The sequence below is a fragment of the Paroedura picta genome, chromosome 1 (genome assembly GCF_049243985.1).
Source record: "Paroedura picta isolate Pp20150507F chromosome 1, Ppicta_v3.0, whole genome shotgun sequence".
NCBI classification, from domain to species: domain Eukaryota; kingdom Metazoa; phylum Chordata; class Lepidosauria; order Squamata; family Gekkonidae; genus Paroedura; species Paroedura picta.
In genome coordinates, this window is record NC_135369.1 from 181,169,507 (window position 1) to 181,190,618 (window position 21,112).

At 47.3% G+C, this 21,112-nt stretch overlaps 1 protein-coding gene across 1 annotated transcript in view; it reads left to right on the forward strand.

Annotated features, from left to right (window-relative positions):
* Positions 1–21,112, forward strand: part of COL4A2 (collagen type IV alpha 2 chain) — a 155,851-nt gene that overhangs the window by 61,155 nt on the left and 73,584 nt on the right. The window contains exon 4 of the mRNA XM_077314453.1: positions 20,603–20,737. Coding sequence (XP_077170568.1) covers positions 20,603–20,737 — 135 coding nt within the window. The remainder of the gene's footprint in view (positions 1–20,602; positions 20,738–21,112) is intronic.

Consider the following 21,112-nt stretch of genomic DNA (forward strand, 5'->3'; position numbering starts at 1 on the left):
TCTTTTGCCCTCGATTGCTCCCAGCATTAGGCTCTTCTCCAGGGAGTCCTTCCTTCTCATGAGGTGGCCAAAGTATTTGAGTTTCATCTTCAGGATTTGGTCTTCTAAAGAGCAGTCAGGGCTGATCTCCTCTAGGACTGACCGGTTTGTTCGCCTTGCAGTCCAAGGGACTCGCAAGAGTCTTCTCCAGCACCAGAGTTCAAAAGCCTCAATTCTTTGACGCTCAGCCTTCCTTATGGTCCAACTTTCACAGCCATACATTGCAACTGGGAATACCATAGCCTTGACTAAACACACTTTTGTTGGCAGGGTGATGTCTCTGCTTTTTAGGATGCTGTCTAGATTTGCCATAGCTTTCCTCCCCAGGAGCAAGCGTCTTTTAATTTCTTTGCTGCAGCCCCCATCTGCAGTGATCTTGGAGCCCAGGAAAATAAAATCGGTCACTACCTCCATTTCTTCCCCATCTATTTGCTAGGAATTGAGAGGGCCGGATGCCATGATCTTAATTTTCTTGATGTTGAGTTTCAAGCCATGGTGGTTTGGTGCCATGACTGAGAAGGTCTTCTGCTGGGCTGCCGCCTTATAGAAAACCGCTGGAAGTGCAGGCATACAGAAGTGACCCTTTGACAGAAGAACTGTCCATATAGACTGTCCACATTTACTTCTGCCGTTATCGCTCCATAGAACTTAGCGGATCAGGAGGCAATTCCTGTAGCTGCCCATCAGTCCAGTTGTGTCCATCACTGAGTTGGTGGGAATCAGTTGGCGGTCCTTTGCATAAATCTATCCGCAGACATTTTCTTGGCCATGAGCCATCAACTTAATGCCTGGGTGTGTTGAATGGAATATTGATAGTCCGACCTGATTATTGCTTCTGGAATTACTGCATAATTTCCTTAGTAGAATACTCTTCAGCAGGGGTAGTCAACCTGTGGTCCTCCAGATGTCCGTGGACTACAATTGCCACGAGCCCCTGCCAGCATTTCCTGGCAGGGGCTCATGGGAATTGTAGTCCATGAACATCTGGTGGTCCACAGGTTGACCACCTCTGGTCTTCAGTCCATGGATCATACAGAATCAGTTAAAAACTGAAGATGAGATGTTTGGAACTGGAAAGAATATACTAGCCTTCTGGAAACTAAAAGAGTCAAAGAATAGTCTAAGAAGGTTTACTAGACTTTTGGGGGAAACACTGGATCTAAAGCCTTTCGACATAAAGATTTAAGTAACCGCTAATAGCTTAATTAGCCTGAAACCTAAGATCAAAAGTCTGCGCATGGAGTGCGCTGTATTGAGTTCCCTCAGAATTTTTAACCTTTGATTTTACCTGACCTTTCTCTTCTATGTTAAATAAAATGTTTTGTTATTCTTTGAATTTCAAAATGCCTTGAGTGCCATTTAAGTTGCTTAAGTTAAAGGGGGCTTCCAATCCAGGATCCGGGGCTGAGCCAACAGCCAAAATATCCTACTATGCCAGAGTTTTTTCAGCAAAGAAGAAAACATAAGGGCAGCTCAGTCAGAAAAGAGACATGGAAGAAAAATCTTGCCTCAGAGGGAGGGGAGGAGAGGGGAGGGTCATAACATGCTAGAACAGCCTTTCCCAACTTTTTTACTGTTGAGAACCCCCTAAAACATTCTTCAGACTCCGAGAAACCCCAGAAGTGGTGTGATCATGCAGAATATGGTCGGGAAGGAGAGCTGTGGACACGCCCACCCAGGGCCCCTCCTCCCAACCCCTCTAGGCCCATCACTGCTCATTTGAGTGGGCGGGAGCAAGTCGACATGACCATATATGGCCATATCACCCAATAAATGTTTAACAAATTTTTAAAATGTATTTAAAAAATTAACCCACCCATTCAGGAAACCCTTCCAGGGCTGTCAGGAAACCCCAGGGTTTCATGAAACCCTGGCTGAGAAAGCCAGTGCTAGAGAAACATGTTTATAGTAAATAAATAAATGCTGACATGGGCTCTTGGCAGTCATGTTGCAGTATATTGCTGTTGTGATCCTCTGTAATACAGATGGTTGAAACGTAGCTTTTTCCATGCGAGAAGACCTGTTTCTGAGCATTTTGGAAAAGAATCTAGTTTTCAAGATATTTTCCATTGTGTTTTTTTTGTTGTTGTTGCTGTGCTGTAAAATATTGCAGTTATAGTCTTCAGAACAGAAAGGAGAACATTAAAAAAAATTCAGCACATGTGGAATTCGTTTGGGAGAGATTCATTTAAGTTTTATTTTTGCTTCTTTTTTTTGGGAATGCATCCCAGGAATACAATTCTAGAAGCAGCACAGTTCCGCTCCAGTATATGTTTCTGACCCTCAGAATTCACGGCTAAGTTCAGCTTGGGGATATTTCAAAAACACTCTTAGTCATTGGGTTCCTCTCATCCTTAACACTATTTCGCTCCCTTATATATTTGGGAAACAGCCTCCTGGGAGGAGACTGTCCGGGGCCCTGTCCGTCCAGGTCCATCCTGATTGGCCCTCCCCCTCCAGCTCCCACCCTCCCTCCTTGCCTGCTAGAAGCCTTGTGGCTGCGGCCTCCATTGTCACCCATGAGGAGAGAGGCAGCAACAGGGCTTTGCGGCCCACAGGTACACTCCTACTGGGAGGGAGCCCATTTTTAAAATGGTCTTTGATACTAGTCTTAAATATAAAACAGTCTTCACTGATGGTTGTAGACTCCTGCAAACCCTGAGAAGGTTGCCCTGATGGACAAATTCAGTAGCAGAATGGGTATCAAAATATAGATTGAGGATCCTCAACATTGTGCAAATGGGTACCATCGCCCACCAGGTATCTTTACAAAGTAGGCGGGGCTGGCAGCTTCTGATTGGCCCTTAGAGAACTTATAGATCCTGCCAGGTGAATAGATTTTAAGCAAGTTGTATATGTGTATATTTGCACATGCACGCAAAGAAACTTTTAAAACCGTAAGTTTATTTCGGAAAAGCATCCAGTTGAACAGAGGTTCTGTAAGAGATGCTGAAGATCCACAGATGGAGTTATGCATGATCTCATTCCCTGACGGTTTGTGACTAACTTTTACTTTTACAACAAGCATTTTGTGGTTGCTCCCACCACCCTGGGTCACCTTTCTAAAGGTACCTGCAAGCTCAAAAATATTAGGGAACCTTGATTTAGCCTTTTATGTATTTTGGGGATATTAATTCTGCTGGATACTGATTTTGATATTTTTTCAGCTACTGAAATGTCCAGGCCACAAAAACTTGTAGTTAAAGTGCATTTAAACTACCTGCCCACTGTGGGTGAGCAGGTAGTTGTGAGTTTCCTGCATTCTGCAGAGAGCTGGAATAGATGACCCTGGAGGTCCCTTCCAACTCCATGATTCTATGATTGGGCTCTCTGTCCCTTTAAATGTATTTGGAGTAAGCCTGGAGAGGGCATTTAGAGGGAGCCTTTTAAAGGCCTTCGGAGCTCCCTCATACCACAGCTGTGACTTGCGAGAGGCATTTAAATGTTAAAAGGACCACGTTCCCTTTAAAGTTTAAATGCCTTTTCCTCTGGAACCAGTGGAGGCTGGGAGCACCTTTTTGGGGGACTCATAGAATTGGACCTCCTGGTCCAATCTTTTTGAAACTTGGGGGGAGGCCTTTTGAGGAGAGTCACCAGCAGCAATGCAAAAAATGTGGTGCCTCTACCTAAAAAAAAACAAAACAGCCCCCCCCCCCCTCCCCAAGGCACAGATACCTCTGGAATGATTTTCCTCTACAGCCTATGAGGACCATTGACTATAATGGTGTCCATACTGGTTTTGGGATTCGGGAATTATCAGGAAATTATCAGGAAATACCAATATTTTTTGGTTTCAGTATACCTGAACACAAAATGTCGGGGTGAAGTGCTAGTTAGTGATTTCCAGCAGTAAGGTCAGTTTGAGGGAATATTTTGACTGTGTTTACATTTAAACTGATGCTCTCCATGGTGTATTTGGGTTCCTCCTGACAAGTCCCCAAATTCCTCTGGTCCCACTTACAGCAAGGTCACTTAAGTGAGACTTTCTGGACCCGGGTGATTTAAATGTTATTGTTGGCGGGCACATTTACAGCAGTCTGGGACCATATGCATGTTAAGGAAAAGGTCCAAAAAACCTGATTTTCCTACAGCTGTTATTTGTGCATAATTTCATAGGAGGCAGAACCGAGTATGTGAACCATGACAGACAACAATGCGGGTTAACCATGCCAAGTTGTTGTGAATGAATAGGCATTTCATGAGAACACTGAAGAAGGAGTAGACTGGAATGGAGTAGGAGTACATCTACAATTGACCCTGTAGTTCACTCACTCACACACACATGCACACATACGAACACGCACATTTATTTATTTAATTTATAGAATCATAGAGTTGGAAGGGGTCATACAGGCCATCTAGTCCAACCCCCTGCTCAACGCAGGATCAGCCCTAAGCATCCTAAAGCATCCAAGAAAAGTGTGCATCCAACCTTTGCTTGAAGACTGCCAGTGAGGGGGAGCTCACCACCTCCTTAGGCAGCCTATTCCACTGCTGAACTACTCTAACTGTGAACAATTTCTTTCCTGATATCTAGCCTGTATCTAGCCTATAGGCCACTCTCCCTAGCGGCTCAGGGCAGTGAACAACTGTAGTCCAATAAACAACAATAAAACATAAACGTTAGTAAAAATATTAGTGAAAACACATCATAAAATTGAAAACTACAAACATCTCAGTGCAACCATGCAATTTCCTTCAGATGTAAACTGTCAGTAGTAATTCCTGGGGGGAGGGGGGGCAGTTGTTCTTACAGGATCACTGGCCCAACCAAAAGCTTGGCGGAAGAGCTCTGTCTTGCAAGCCCTGTGGAAATGAGTCAGCTCCAACAGGTCCCCGGTCTCCTCCAGGAGCACATTCTACCAAGTGGAGACCTGGACTGAGAACGTCTATTGAACATACATGTATACACACATGCACGTATACACATCTATTCCACTATAGATTTCTGGTAAGGCCTTGGAGAAAGAGCATGTCTCAAGTGCCACTCTGCGCTTAACGCCCACTCAGGATGGCTGTCCCACCCACGCGTGCCTCCTCCTCCAACCAGCTTGCTTGTCTGTCCAATGGCCAACCAATCACTTTCCGTTCCCCTCTCCTGACCCCCCTTCTCCTTCCGCTTTCCTCTGAGGCTCAGAGGCTGCAGATCCCTGCCATGTGAGAGCTGCCCCTGCCGTTGAGTTCCCTAACACAGTGGTCACCAGCACCCGGTCCGGTGACCGGTCCCAGTCCGTGGATCAGTTGGTACTGGGCCACGGCTCCTTCTCGTCCTCCTCCCTGGCTGCTGCCTCGGGGGCTGCCCTGCCACTCTGCCACCAGCTCACCTTTGGTGCTCTCCAGCGGCTGCTGGAGCTTCTGTTGGCAGCGCCCCCCAGCGGGCGGCGGGAAGTCAGGGGCGCCAGTGGGAAAACAAGTGGAGCAGGGGTTCAGGCGACAGCAGTGACTTCCCTTGGCAAAAGACTACCCTCCTGGGCCTCAGTAAAATTGTCAAGCGTTGACCAGTCCCCGGTGATAAAAAGGTTGGGGACCACTGCCCTAACAGCTGCCTGAAGCTTTTCCAGGTCCTGGGGGAAGGGGGAGGCCAACGCAGAGTTCTTCCAGTCCACCTCCCTAATCCAGCGACCGTTGTCTTCCTGGATGCAATGGGCTTGGCCCCTAGTACACGCATTTCATTACATCTCACCCATTGTGAAGGCATTCTATGTGCTCTCTCAAGGGATTTTACTCCAGTTCTGGCTCTACTCCATATACATTCCTGCTACGCTCCCTTCTTTTCCCTAGGAGAACATAGCACAGCGACTCCTTGCCCCGACAGATCTCTAGCCCACAGTTTCATTCAGCCAAAAGACACAGTCACCAAATCCCTTAATACCTTTCATTGCTTTAGTTGCCATTGTTCTTTATTCTGGGGTTATCCAATCACAGCCAGCAAACACTTGAGGCCAAATTGCCTTGGTATCAATCCAGCCCTTCATTGGTTCCCTGTTGCTGACTCTTCTGCCGAAAGATATGGATCCGGATCTGAAAGATATGGGTAGAATTTGATCATGTTCTCCTGCTAGCTCTTGGCCACTGACCACAGTCCCGGTCTACGTTTGTGCCCAGAAGGTGGAGCAGTGATGCTTTCTTAGTCTCCTTATGTCAGCTTCACATTGTGTTGAGATAAAAGTTTGCCGTGTGGGAGCCTTTTCCTCGCAAGATCAGCCGTCTGTACAGTCGACAGAACTGCTTCAATGCTTTTCAAAGCCTCAGCTTCAAAGACTGAAGAATTCTAGCAGGCTTATTTTGAAAGTAGGTTTTTAAAAATAGAATTGATTTCTTTGCTTTACTGCAACGACTTTGACAGGACTGTATATCAAATGCCTTTTTCAAGGCACGCTGTGACTCGCAGAATAGTATTAGTATTAGTATTAGTATTAGTATTAGTATTAGTATTAGTATTAGTATTAGTATTAGTATTAGTATTAGTATTAGTATTAGTATTAGTATTAGTATTAGTATTAGTATTAGTATTAGTATTATTTGGCAGCTTGTTCATTTTTGTCCATTGTCCTTTTAAGAGTGATAAGCGTGCGTTGCATCCAAAAGAAATAATTTCAGCCTTTGCACTTATTCCAGTGGCACCCCCACCCATTTTTGCAGAATGGCTTCTCCGCTCCAGTGCATGATCCTGCAGTAGCCTAAAGGAAAGTTCCGTAGAACCTCTTAACATAAAAGTTAACGTCATAAAATTCAGCATTGCCTTTGGTACCATTTCAGACAGCATCCACATTCTCTGTGTAGTAAATTGTCCATTGCATAGATATTTGGCAGTCACAAGTGAGAAGGGAGATTGGAATCGTCTTCTGCAGCAGTGACAGATGTTCATCATTATCTGCTCTAACGAAATTTACCATCTCAACCGTGTCGAGATACATGTTCCGGATCGAACTGGGGCAGGGACTGCAGTGGACTGTGTTCAACAAACTCGTCCAGTTGCCAGTAGAGATATGATTTTTGCCCCATCATAATGTTTCTTTCCCCAACTTAATGCTTCTTCTGACAACACATCTGTTGAATTGTTTTTAGAGACTGAAAGATACCTTATCCCGTTTGAAATCCTGGACTTCAATAAAAAAATTGTTTATCCCATTGTCCTAGGTACCAATGTGATGACCCCTTACTCCTCTATGGCAGGGGTAGTCAACTTGTGGTCCTCCAGATGTCCATGGACTACAATTCCCATGAGCCCCTGCCAGCAAAGGACATCTGGAGGACCACAGGTTGACTATCCCTGCTTTATGGTACTGCCACTGAGAAGTCACTACTCCTTGCTGCCGGAGGATGCACTGATGGCCATGGGCATCGATAGCTTTAAAAGTGTATACCTCTTTTATCAGCCAAAAGCTAACTCGCGGGTCTCCAAGATCCTTCCAGCTAGAAGATTTTTGGGTGCCCACTCTGCACCGGTAGACAAGGATGGCTGCAGACTCAGCTTCTTAGGCTGGAAGGTCTGCTTCTCAGGGGCAATGGGGCTGGGGATGTCCAGTTTTACAGCCATAATGGGACAATATCAGATGCTACTACAGGACAGGATGTCACAGTTCGTGGACTTAATCCTGGTTGATAAGAAGCCTTTTGCTGAGGTTCTCATTTTAAAGGACCAAAAGCAGTAACTGAATACAAGCCGACATGCAGCCAGTTGCCACAGAGGGGCTATGGTTTCAGGAGTCATTATCAGGAGATATTTCTGGCTGAGATCCTCAGCCCTCCTACCAGGCACCAGGACCAAAACTGAAGACCTCCCCTTTGAGGGAAGGGAGCTCTTCGGCAACCAGACTGATGAAGTCCTAGATCAGCCTTTCTCAACTTCTTTACTGTTGAAAAACCCCTGAAATATCCTTCAGGCTTCGAGAAACCCCAGAAGTGGTGCAATCATGCAGACTGTGGTGGGGAAGCATACCTGTGGACACACCCACTTAAGGCCCCTCCCCTTTGACTTGACAGTGCTTTATACAAACATGTAACACATGGCTATAAAGAGGAGATGTTTGAAGAAAACGTGCAACCATAGAAGCCGCCGTTGCCCAAGTACATTAGTTGCCTTCATACAGTTCATAGTCCTTCGTTTCACCTGTTGGACATCCTCCAGAACAGTGGTCCCCAACCTTTTGATCACTGGGGACCGGTCAACGCGTAACAATTTTACTGAGGCCGGGGGGGGGGGGGGTAGTAGTCTTTTGCCGATGGATGTCGCCACTGCCTGAGCTCCTGCTCCACTTGCTTTCCTGCCGGCGCCCCTGACTTCCCGTCGACCACTGGGGGGGGCGCTGTCAGCAACAGCTGCACAGTGCCACGCCAAGGGGGAGCACCAGCCATGGCGGCCGCTGGAGAGCACCAAAGGTGAGACAGCGGCAGAGTGGCAGGGCAGCCCCCGAGGCAGCAGCCAGGTAGGAGGACGAGGAGGAGCTGCAGACCGGTACCAACTGATCTACGGACTGGTGCCGGTCCCCAGACCGGGGGTTCGGGACCACTGCTCCAGAATATATATCGATTTTGGTTATTTTCCTGTTTATAATTTTTGTTTCCTTTGGGGCTCGGTGGGATTCTTGCTCATTATACATCTCTCTTCATTTGAAGATTTCGTGGCCCAGTATCCCACATAAGTTTTTGCCCTGCCTCTGTTCCAGTGATATTTCGACAGGCGCTCTCTAGCCTGCGTTAGACCCTGTGGTCGTTAAAAGGTAGCATGAAAGCATTCCCCCCGAGTAATGAAGCTTGGGAGCACATATTGTCTTTGTCCCAGGGCTTGACAGGCAGTGGAATTATCGTATTGACAGAGTGATGTTCCGTGTGTACCTTTGGAGATCACTTGTTTGCAGAGGAGATCGGTTAAGTAAAGAATTACGACAAGCCACCTGTTTTCTTCAAAGAGGCAAAAACAGTTGCAGCGGCCTGCAGAGGGGAAGCACCGTTTGATGGAGCTGCTTTGGCACTCAATTCCCACAGTTAAGATAGTGACACAACTGCCTGTGTATAATGCTTCATTAAAATTCTTCCTAACTTGAGTAATCCCCACGGGACTGTGAGAATCCCAGAAGTTTGGAGTGGATTCCATGTTTACAATGAATCTAATTTGACCGTGGGTAGGGACCAAACGGACTGTCCAGGAACTCGGAGGGGAGGGGGGGTGGAAACTGCAGCCATCTGGATTTTTGCTATTCTCCTGGGATTTGAACAACTCAGTGTGCAAATGCTTATTGCTAAACACTTCTGACAATTGGCAGCACGAGGAGCTATCCTGTCCTTCCTCATAAAAAAAGCAAAAACTGTTTTACAATCATCGTAGCAATGATTTGTACCGGATTATTCATTTGAACCAAGGGGTGGTCATGCAACCGAAATGCCTGGAAGGGATTGCAAACAGGTGGGTTAGCATGTGGCCTCTTGGCTTGGTCAGGAGGAACAAAAACGGGGAGAAATTATAGTTGAGGATCTTTCACCCCAGCGGTTGCCCAAATCTGCTCCCAGCAGTCTATTTATTGCTTTGAGTACCCCAGAATTGAAACCACAGGGATGTCTCTGCTCCAGGTACACAACTAGGGTTGTGTGCTTCATTGCGGTTCGGCCGCCTAGGCAATCACTGAAGCCCAAAGTGATGCGTAGGAAGCCAGTGCCTCCGTGCGGAGAGGAGGGGCAGCAGTGGCATACCAGCTGGCAGCCACATGCAGGCGCAGAGCTCTGTGCTTGTTTGCGGCTGCCAGCTGGTGCACTGCCACCACCCCTCCTCTCTGCGCCGGTGATCGCCAAGGCGGCCGAACCCCACCAAAGCTCACAACACAGAGGTAGTCAACCTGTGGTCCTCCAGATGTCCATGGACTACAATTCCCATGAGCCCCCTGCCAGCAAATGCTGGCAGGGGCTCATGGGAATTGTAGTTCATGGACATCTGGAGGACCACAGGTTGACTACCCCTGCTATACCTCCCAGTGGGACCCAGGGATCCCTCGGAATTATAGGTCATCTCCAAACTACAGAGATCAGTTCCCCTGGAGAAAACGTATGCAGGTGGACTCTATGACATTGCCCTCCACTGAGGTCCCTGTACTCCCCATGCTTCATTCCCAAATCTCCAGGGAGTTTTTCAACTCGATCTGGCAATCCAGCCCTGCTATCCCTGTCTGGTGGGTGGCTGACAACCCTTCGGTTTTGGATGTGGGAGTCTGTGAGACGATGACAAGGGAATATTGTAGAGAGCTGTGTGATGGCCACGGAGAATGTATGTTTGTTCTTACAGCACGCAGGGAAGAAATTTCCCCTAAGTTCTGCTTGCGGTTCAGGACAGATCGGTTGGCATCGTGCGCCATTCATTGCATGTCAGCAAGACGAGACTGGAGCTCCCAAGGCCGGACCAGGACAGTTGCTGGAAGCTCCTCGTCTGGAAACTCTCTGTGATGTTCTGTTGTTTTTAATGCCAATCTCAGTCACATCGGTGCACACCTGAGAACCAATTTTTAAAAAGTTAGAAGAACTGGTTTTTAAACCCCGCTTTTCACTACCCAAAGGAGCCTCAAAGTGACTTACAGTCACCTTCCTTTCCTCTGCCCACAACAAACAACCTGTGAGGGAGGTAGGACTGAGAGAGCCCTGACAGAACTGCTCTATGAGAACAGATCTAACCAGAACGTGACTAGCCCAAGGCCACCCAGCAGGCGACATGTGGAGGAGCAGGGATCAAACCTGGTTTGCCAAATTAGAAGCCACTACAACAAACTGGAGAAATAGTGAATGGACTGAGCTAGTATGCATCTAAAACATCAGCTGTCCCCAACCCCCGGTCCAGGGACTGGTACCGGTCAGTGGATCAGTCGGTACCAGAACACGGCTCCTCCTTGTCTTCCTCCCCGGCTGCTGCCTTGGGGGCTGCCCTGCCACTCTGCCGCCGGCTCACCTTTGGTGCTCTCCAGCGGGCGCCATGGCTGGGGTCCCCCTCGGCGTGGCCCTGCACAGCTGCTGTTGGCAGCACCCCCCAGTGGGCGGTGGGAAGTCAAGGGGCCCAGTGGGAAAGCAAGTGGAGCAGGGGCTCAGGCGGCAGCGGCGACATCCCTCTGCAAAAGACTACCCCCCCTCCGGCCTCAGTAAAATTGCCAAGCGTTGACCGGTCTCCAGTGATAAAAAGGTTGGGGACTACTGTACAACATCATATAAGGAAACCATCTGGACGCATGCAGCCTAAAAGCGGCAGGAAGAATGTATATCATAGAATTCTAGAATTGAAAGGAGCAATACAGGTCATCTAGTCCGGCCCCCTCTTCGAATCAGGATCAGCCTAAAGCAGCCTAAGTATTTCTCCAACTGCTGTTGGAAGAATGCCCGTGATGGGGAGCTCCTTAGCTGATCCCACTGCTGAACTACTCAGGCTGTGAACATTTTCTCCCTAGATATCTAGCTGGTATCATTCTACACATAGTTTAAACCCATCACTGCAGGTCCTCTCCTCTGCAGCCAGCAGAAACAGCATCCTGCCCTCCTCCAAGTGACAACCTTTCAAATACTTAAAGAGACTAATCACGTCCCCTCTCAACATCTTCTTCTCCAGGCTGAACATATGCACAAGCTGTGAAGTGAGCCTATGAGAGGAAGACTGCTTGCTTCCCCTTAGGAGCCAGTTTGGTGTAGTGGTTAGGAGTGCAGACTTCTAATCTGGCATGCCGGGTTCGATTCTGCACTCCCCCACATGCAACCAGCTGGGTGACCTTGGGCTCGCCACGGCACTGATAAAACTGTTCTGACCGGGCAGTGATATCAGGGCTCTCTCAGCCTCACCCACCCCACAGGGTGTCTGTTGTGGGGAGAGGAATGGGAAGGCGACTGTAAGCCGCTTTGAGCCTCCTTCGGGTAGGGAAAAGCGGCATATAAGAACCAACTCTTCTTCTTCTTCTTCTTCTTCTTCTTCTTCTATTTTTGTTGTTAAGTACTTAAAAAGAAAAAAAATCTACCCTTTTGTTTCAAGTGCCTGTATAAAGACATTCCAAATGCAGTTTGTCTCTGCATTTCTATATTCCAGGGGTAGTCAAACTGCAGCCCTCCAGAGGTCCATGGACTACAATTCCCAGAAGCCCCTGACAGCGAATGCTGGCAGGGGCTTCTGGGAATTGTAGTCCATAGACCTCTGGAGGGGCGCAGTTTGACTACCCCTGCTATATTCCATGATTGGAGTGTCTCCTTTTTTTTTTAAGGGAACACAACCGGCACAAAGAACACACCGAATGTAATTCCCCCCCCCCCCCAATTACTGTTCACTACATTGCCTTTGTTTTCTTTCCTTCTGTGAGTTTATTTTTTAAAACAATCTGTGAGTTTATTTTTTAAAACCATCACAGGGCGGCTCTCTCTGCTTCTACCTAGAGTGGTATACAAGGAGGAGACTCCAGCAAAGAAAAGACAGATGCTGTTTCCCTGTTCCTTACATAAGCAGTCAGACTAATGCTCATTAAAACCTAGGAGTTTTTGAAACCGTTCCCAGCATGTTGGGCTTACAGGGGAGGAAGAAGTGCCATGAAATATCTTCCTTATAGAAACTATAACATTTGCATCCATTAGAGTTTATGTAGTTCGCAACGATGAGCTTGGCCGGAGAATGAGTTTGGCAATTCCAACAGTTATTGGTTTTGGATCGAAAATAATGTTCTCACAAATATCTTTTTTGCAAAACGCAGATGCAATTATTGGTGGCTTTTAACGCCTACTGAAAGAAAACATCTGTGTGGAACTTCCTGCACATTTCCAAGCCTTGAGAGCACTCCCACGCAGTTTCCGAGAGGGTAGAATATGCAAAGGCTAGCTCCTCAATTTTCACTTGATTAGAGGAATGTTGCAATACAGACAGGTGCCTGGTGGCAAAGCCTTGAGCTACAAGGAACAGCTTGAAAGATATTTGAGTCCTGCTGGCTCAAAGGACTGGCAGCTTTTTAGTACTCGATACGCTGGCCACTTAGTGTCAGGAATTAAAATAATTTGATCTGGTGCATGAAAGTGTCACCCAATCTTAAGAAAGATCATCATCATCATCATCTTTGTTTTTGTGTCCCACTCTTCCTAGATAGCTCTAGGCAGGTAATAGCATGGGTTAAAACAGTCAGTACTTAAAATCCTTTTATAATCGTTAAAACATGTATGTACATGTCATCAGCCCCATTCAGTCGAGCTTAGAACTTGGGAGGGATTCAAGATCTTTCTTGGAGAGGCAGATCTACCCCGTTTCAGCAGTGAGGCAAACGCTTCTTGATGTTCTGTCTGGCGTCAACCAGCCCGGTGGAACAGCTTTATCTTTCAGGACCTGGTTAAGGTCCTGCAGGGCCTTGATCTCTTTTGGCAGAACATTCTGTCAGGCTGTGGCCAAGGCCTAAAAGGCCCTGGTCCTGGTGGAAGCCAAACCCACCTCTTTGGGGGCAGGAATCCTAAGCATGTTTTGATCTCATGACCTCAATGCTTTTGAAGAGAGCATGGAAAAGTAGAGTTGGGCGCTTCTGCGCCCGAAGCAACCATGGGGGGGGGGGAGGTACAGGAGTCAGCGCACCAGCAGGCACACACACACCTCCCCTCCCCCCCCCATGGCGCGGTGCTCACTGCACTTGGAGAAAACAGCCGCTTCGGGCGTTGAAGCACCCAACCCTATGGAAGAGTCAGCCCTGTAGACATGCCAGTCCCAGACCACTTAGGACTTTAAAGGTTTATACCAACACCTTGAACTTGGTCCAGTCTCCAAACTGGAATTAATGGAGCTGGGATGACAAAGGTGTCATATGTACTCTCCACTGGGTCCCCATGAGGACTTTTTGAACTAGTTGAAGTTTCCAAAGCAGTTTCAAGGGAAGTCTGAGGCCGAGAGATAGGGCACAAGTTGGAGAAGGTGGGAAAAATATCCATTCATGATTTGGGCCTCCATTGAAAGGGAGGCATCCAGAATCACATCCAGGCTCCTGATGGAAGGCACCATTGTTAGTTGAGCTCCATCAAGGGCCTGGAGCTGTGGCAACTGTCTCTCCGCAAGCCATCCTAGCCCAAGGACCTCCATCTTGACTGGATTTGGTTGTCAAGAGAAAATGGAAGGCCCAGGCTAGGCTGATCTTGTCAAATCTCAGAAGCTAAGCAGGTTCAGCCTACTTGGATGGAAGACTACTGAGGAAGTTAAGGATTGCTATGCAGGCAGAGGCAAACGACCTATGTTCATCTTTGTCTTGGAAACCCTATATGAGTTGCCATAAGTCAGTTGCAACTTGCCAACACTTTCCACCACCACCCAAGAGGGCAAACTGGAACTTCATCTTATGCTATGGACAATGGCTTGTGCCTCCTCCCTCCCCTCCTCTTGTTGTGAAGCCGAGACTGAAGTCTTCCTCAGGTTCTTCTTCCAACAAGCCTCTCTTCTGAGAGAGGTCTAATTGCACCAGGGAAGGATTCAGATGTGGATCAGCCAAGCCATAGGCTCCAAACCAGGGAGCTTAACCAAGTTAGAGATGTTCCCAAATACAAATTTGATCTGGTTCTCATTTGAACCTTTGTCTTTTGAGATGCCTCATCCTGCCCCTAAAGAAACTGGTCTAAATGGTTTTTCGAAGACCGTTATTCAAAAGTTTCTCTCACGTTCCAAGAGGTTGGATTCACCTTTACAGCATCTGTATCTTCGGCAATATCAGTGGAGTTGCCGCCTCTCCTTTCTAGCAGGAATCCTGGTGTTTTTTGGTTGCCTCATGCCAGAGAGAAGCTCGTCACCCACAGTGATAACACAGTGGTGGGGTGAAGTTTTCCACTTGGATTTCAGCCAGGCACAGAATTAATAAAGGCCTAGAAACCCTGTTGGGTTGTAAGGTACTGCCCTAAACAGAGAATGCTGTACCACAGCTGGAAAAGGGAGACCAAAAATACTTCATCACTATCTTGACCCCTATGCATCTTGGGCACCTTGGAAAGAGGAGGAAATCTCTCTTAGTTTTGCCCACGGCTGACTGTGTAAATGGGTCCTTCTTAAGCTGCAACTCCAGTTGCTTTCAGTAAGGTTCCGCAATAACTAAGTTTTGCTTGGCCTGGGTCTTGTCATCTGCAAGAGAAGTTGTCTGGCCTAGGAAGTTCTCTTCAACTGATGTTCTCCCATCATATTGAGGTTGTTGCTTTTTGTTGGCCTGGGATTCTCCCTCTACTGGAACAGTGTATTTTGTGGAGTTGCAATGTAGCAGGTAGTGGGACGGGAAAAGGCAATTTACCTCTTTCAGTTCATAGTCTGACTAAGAGTGTTTGAACTCAAAAGCTCACACCTTAAATAAATCTTTGTTGGTCTTAAAGGTGCTACTGGACTCTGATTTTGTTTTGTTGTGCTGCTTCAGACCAACACAGTGACCCACTTGAATCTACCTCTTTCTCAGTGCACCGTTTTCCCACTGCATCAGCCCCCCCCCCTCCATCCCGGTTGCTTTTATCTCTGCTGGGGAAACTTTGGGTCCTTTGTAGTTCCCATCCAGTCAACAACGTAGAAAAGTCAACAATGATAACCAAGGTTTCCTCCCATCTTTCATCTTTGCCGTGAATTCTCTACAGGTACAGAAAATCCAGAAATCTCAAGAAGAAGGCAAACCCCACAGATAATATTCCTTAAAATCTTTTGTATTGCTGCATTGTTGTGGAAGAATTTTGATAACAAATCCTTGGAGCATTTCAGGGCTTGTGTTTAAACTCTTTCCGAGAGATCAAACAGTCTTAGGAAACGTCTGACAAACTGGACAGGGCCATGGGAAGAAAGAGCACCCACTCAAGTTGTTTAGCTTACTGCCCGCAAACAAGGATGTGGCTTGCAATTTGGTGAAGATTCCTTAGGCACTGCAAGGAGGATTTCATGTTAATTTTGTCATTTGTCATTTGTTTAAAAAAAAAAAAAACCTGTTTCAGAACTGAATCACTTGTCTGGAATGCCTTTCATTTCCCGGGAGTAAATGTCAAACGTCTGAGCCGCACAGTTTAAACGAGCAGTATATCAAATGCCCATTAGACTAAACTATGAGGAATAGTGTTTTCTCTCCTTGGCAGACATGTCCTCCTGTCCTTTTTTAGTGCCTGCATGAAACCACTGGCTGAGAACAGGGAAGCAAATGGCATCCGGCCGTTTTCATTTGAGCCAGATGACGCAGGTAGCTTCTCTAAAACCTATTATGCATGGTGGCAGCCAGCTGGGTGACCTTGGGCTTGCCACGGCACTGATAAAGCTGTTCTGACCGAGCAGTGATATCAGAGCTCTCTCAGCCCCACCTCCCTCACAGGGTGTCTGTTGTGGGGAGAGGAATGGGAAGGTGACTGTAAGCCGCTTTGAGCCTCCTTCGGGAAGAGAAAAGCGGCATATAAGAACCAGCTCTTCTTCTTCTCTGCCACCGCCAACTGGCTAGTAATCCATGGCCCCAAAGAAGTATGTCGGACCTCAGCAAGGGCCAGAGCTTTCTCGGTTCTGGCCCTCACCTGGTGGGACGAGCTCTCTGAAGAGATCATGGCCCTGGTCGAACTCCCAGAATTCTGCAGGGCCTGCAAAAGGGAGCTCCTCCACCAGGCATTCATCTGAGGTTAATCTGACCTAAAAACATCCAGTGGCCCCCTTCAAGTCACATCCTCCATAATCTGAATGATTCTGACACTCCTAGGGGTTCTGTTGTTCCATTGAAAGCGTTCAATGAATTAATTGTGGTGATCTGTTAAACTTGCATTTATTGCTTGAATCGTTCTTGATGTGTTGTGTTGTGACTGTTATTTAATGTATGATGTTCTATGTATCCCATGACGTTCCATGTAAACCGCCCTGGGCCATATGGGAGGGCGGTATAAAAATCTAAGAAAATAAATACATAAATAAAGTGTTCTGCATTGAGCTGTACTTAGAGACGGTTTGAATATTGCAGTGGGTGCAGAACGCTGCTGCACGTGCGTCGATGGGTTAGTGAGAACACATCACACATATTTCCATTGGTACAATGCCGTAGAGACCACCCTCTAAAGCACTCACATGTCGTTCCTAGTCATAGAATAGAATCATAGAATCATAGAATCATAGAGTTGGAAGGGGCCATTCAGGCCATCTAGTCCAACCCCCTGCTCAACGCAGGATCAGCCCAGAGCATCCTAAAGCATCCAAGAAAAGTGTGTATCCAACTTTTGCTTGAAGACTGCCAGTGAGGGGGAGCTCACCACCTCCTTAGAGCCAGTTTGGTGTAGTGGTTAGGAGTGCGGATTTCTAATCTGGCATGCCAGGTTCGATTCTGTGCTCCCCCACATGCAACCAGCTGGGTGACCTTGGGCTCGCCACGGCACTGATAAAACTGTTCTGACCGAGCGGTGATATCAGCGCTCTCTCTGCCTCACCCACCCCACAGGGTGTCTGTTGTGGGGAGAGGAAAGGGAAGGCGACTGTAAGCCACTTTGAGCCTCCTTCGGGTAGGGGAAAGTGGCATATAAGAACCAACTCTTCTTCTCTTCTTCTTCTTATTCAGCCTAGTCATTAGGGCAGGGATTCCCAACCAGGGGCTCGTGGTAACTTTGGAAGGGGTCTGTAGCCTTTCTCCTCCTGCCTTAAAGGACTTGGGTGCAAGTGAGGGAACCAGCCACTTACGTTGCTCCCCCTCCTCCCTCACAAGAATGAGTGGATTTCCTTGTGGTTTCTGCACCTGGGCGAATATGGCGCCTGCACACCTATTCCCATCTTAAACTGCCTCCTCCACCCACCTACCAACCCCTTCCTCCTCAAACCTGCCTGTTAACACGGGTGGTGATGTCACTTCCCATGAAATGACACTTTTGGGGGCGTGGCCAGGAAGCGTGGCCAGCTGACATCACTTCCGGGACTCCTCAAAGCCTGAAAAATTATTTCAAGGGCTCCTCCGTGATCAAAAGGTTGGAAAAGGTTGCATTAGGGAGGGACTTCCTTGCCTAGAGGACCAGCAGAGATGGAAACAGACTAGCCTGGTGCCGTCCTCCTTCTCTTGACCCGCTTACCTACTAACACAGTCCCAGAATTAGAATGGCAGAGAATCCCCATAAAGGCATCAGCAGCTTCTGCCTGTCTCTGCTGCCACAAACATTGCAAACAGCTGCTGCCATCTACTGGCACAAAATCTGAGTCCAATGGCACCTTTAAGATGAACGAATTTTTCTTTTAGGTGTGAGCTTTCATGGGCATGCACACTCCCTCAGGCAATGGAATATGAATCGTCGAAGGGCAGATATAGTGGGTTCTCCTGCTATTGTGCTTTGACCGCCATCTTGGGGTTTATTTGGATTTTTTTACTGTTTTATGGGGGGGGGGGTAGATTTACGTCAACCACCACGCGCTGGTTGTTCCGGGAGTGGCGGTCTAAAAATTTGAAGATAAATAAAATTTTTAAAAGGTCACAGTAAATTAGCAGGAAATTAGTAAACGCCATCATGTGACGATCCCACAAACGTGCAGCATAAGACGCCATCTACTGGCCGTTTCCAAGGATTTAAAAAGCTAGGAAAACCCGAATGGGATCAGGAGCTAATGCTATAAACCAGGGGTAGTCAAACTGCGGCCCTCCAGATGTCCATGGACTACAATTCCCAGGAGCACCTGCCAGCATTTGCTGGCAGGGACTCCTGGGAATTGTAGTCCATGGACATCTGGAGGGCCGCAGTTTGACTACCCCTGCTATAAACTGAACTCGGCTGTGAGTTACCTCCATACCCAGGCCGATGGTATAATTCAGGGGTAGTCAAACTGTGGCCCTCCAGATGTCCATGGACTACAATTCCCAGGAGCTCCCTGCCAGCATTCGCTGGCAGGGGGCTCCTGGGAATTGTAGTCCATGGACATCTCGAGGGCCGCAGTTTGACTACCCCTGGTATACTTGATGACAGATGAGCTCCTTGGGAATAATGCAGGGCCGGCCACATACAATCACTGTGAGGTTTCTGTCAGGGCTAACATAACTGTTGTTAGCATTCCAGAAGTCACACAGAGCCTCCAAATCAAGCTCCCTGTCAGAAATTTTACCTCACAAGGATGTGTCAAACTCATTACCACAGGCTTCAGCTGAGTTCAACATACAGAGGCCATGAAGGTTTACTGTTCTCTTAGCCAGACATTACACCTGCAATGTGTGTCTCTGGAACAATAAATAATTTCTTCATCGCTAGAGGCTACGCATGCTGCTTTTAGATGTCACATTTGGGAGCTCGGTGAAATTCGATATATGGGTATCCATGATGTGTGTGTGTATGTATAAAAAGGTAAAGGTATCCCCTGTGCAAACACCGGGTCATGTCTGACCCTTGGGGTGACGCCCTCTAGCGTTTTCATGGCAGATTCAATACGGGGTGGTTTGCCAGTGCTTTCCCCAGTCATTGCCGTTTTACCCCCCCAGCAGCAAGCTGGGTACTCATTTTACCGACCTCGGAAGGATGGAAGGCTGAGTCAACCTTGAGCCAGCTGCTGGGATCGAACTCCCAGCCTCATGGGCAGAGCTTTCAGACTGCATGTCTGCTGCCTTACCACTCTGCGCCACAAGAGGCTCATGTGTGTGTCTGTATACATGGATGTTAACTTTAATATTTGTCAAAAAGTTAACTTTTCCTCACCTCAATTCCTGATCTCCCTCTCTCATAGAAAGCCATTAGGAATTGATGGGAGGAAATGTTCACAACCTCTGCCCTAGTACATGGACAAGACAGATGGCCTCATATTCTTTATTACAATATTATTTTTATTACATTTCTATAACGCTCTCCCAGAATGACTCGGGGCAGTGTACATAATACAATTAAGAATTAGCAATGGATTAAAACCAACATAATAAACACCACCTTAACCGTATAAAACATAATAAAGACATAATTAACAATTTAGCAGCATTTAAGGAATAGCAACTTCCAGATTAATCACTGCCCATAAGTCTCCAGACAAGATGACTCTCTTTGGGGGTGTTTTGTAGGGGAGACCGCTGGCAGGGTCTCATGGGAATTGTAGTCCATGAACATCTGGAGGACCACAGGTTAACTACCCCTGACATATAAGACATTAACAAGGAGGGGTTATTTGATTAGATTCCACCCCTACCTGGTGGAATGAGCTCCTGGAAGATTTAAGGGCTCTGTCAGAGCTATCACAGTTCTGCAAGACCTGTAAAACAGAGCTCTTCCACCAGGCGTTTGGTTGATGCCAAGGACAAGGCATTGTTGAGTCCCTCCTCTGAACAGCACTCTGATACATCCGGCCAGAGGGGTCCATTGAGTCTGGCAGGGGGGCGAAGGGTTAGGGGGTTAAAGGTTTTATGGGTATTGTGGGGCTCCGTATTTTAATGTGTTGTAAACCACCATGAGTCGGCTGGACCAAGAGCAGCGGTCAACAAATACTAACAACAATAACAGTAATATAAATTAATGCACACCCGCAGACATTGCTGCTCATTAATGAACAAAGAAATGGGATTGCTGGATTCAAAATAACGTTTTTTCTTTGTCATAAGGAAAGAGGCAGATTTCTTCATTGTGTTGTTCATGTATGACCGAAGCATTGATCTGTTGTGATTCTCAGGGTCAACCAGGAACACATGGACATCAGGGGCTCTCTGGACCCCCTGGAGTGGAAGGCATACCAGGACTGCCAGGACACAAAGGTGACAAAGGCGAAAGAGGCCGACCGGGAATATCTGGACCAACGGGAGAAGTGGTAATGTTTGAAGGACCATCTCTTTTTCCTTATGTCCTTTTCTCCCAACTGTGGTCTTCAGGCAGCCATCCACTTAAGATGGCCTGTTTGGCATTGACCAAAGCCTTTTCCTTCATGCCTATAGAATGGGTCTCCTCGAGAGGTAAGGAGGAGCAGTTCTTGATGATCTTCAGGAGGCACTGCAAATCTTGCCCATTTGCCAAAGCCTTTGAAGTGTTTAGAATGGCAGTCATCTCTTAAGAACGGAGGGAAAGATCTGGGATATGCCATTCTGGAAATGTTTTAACTATTAATGTAAACCAGGGTTTCCCAAACACGGTACTGAGGTACTGTATGGCAGGGGTAGTCAACCTGTGGTCCTCCAGATGTCCATGG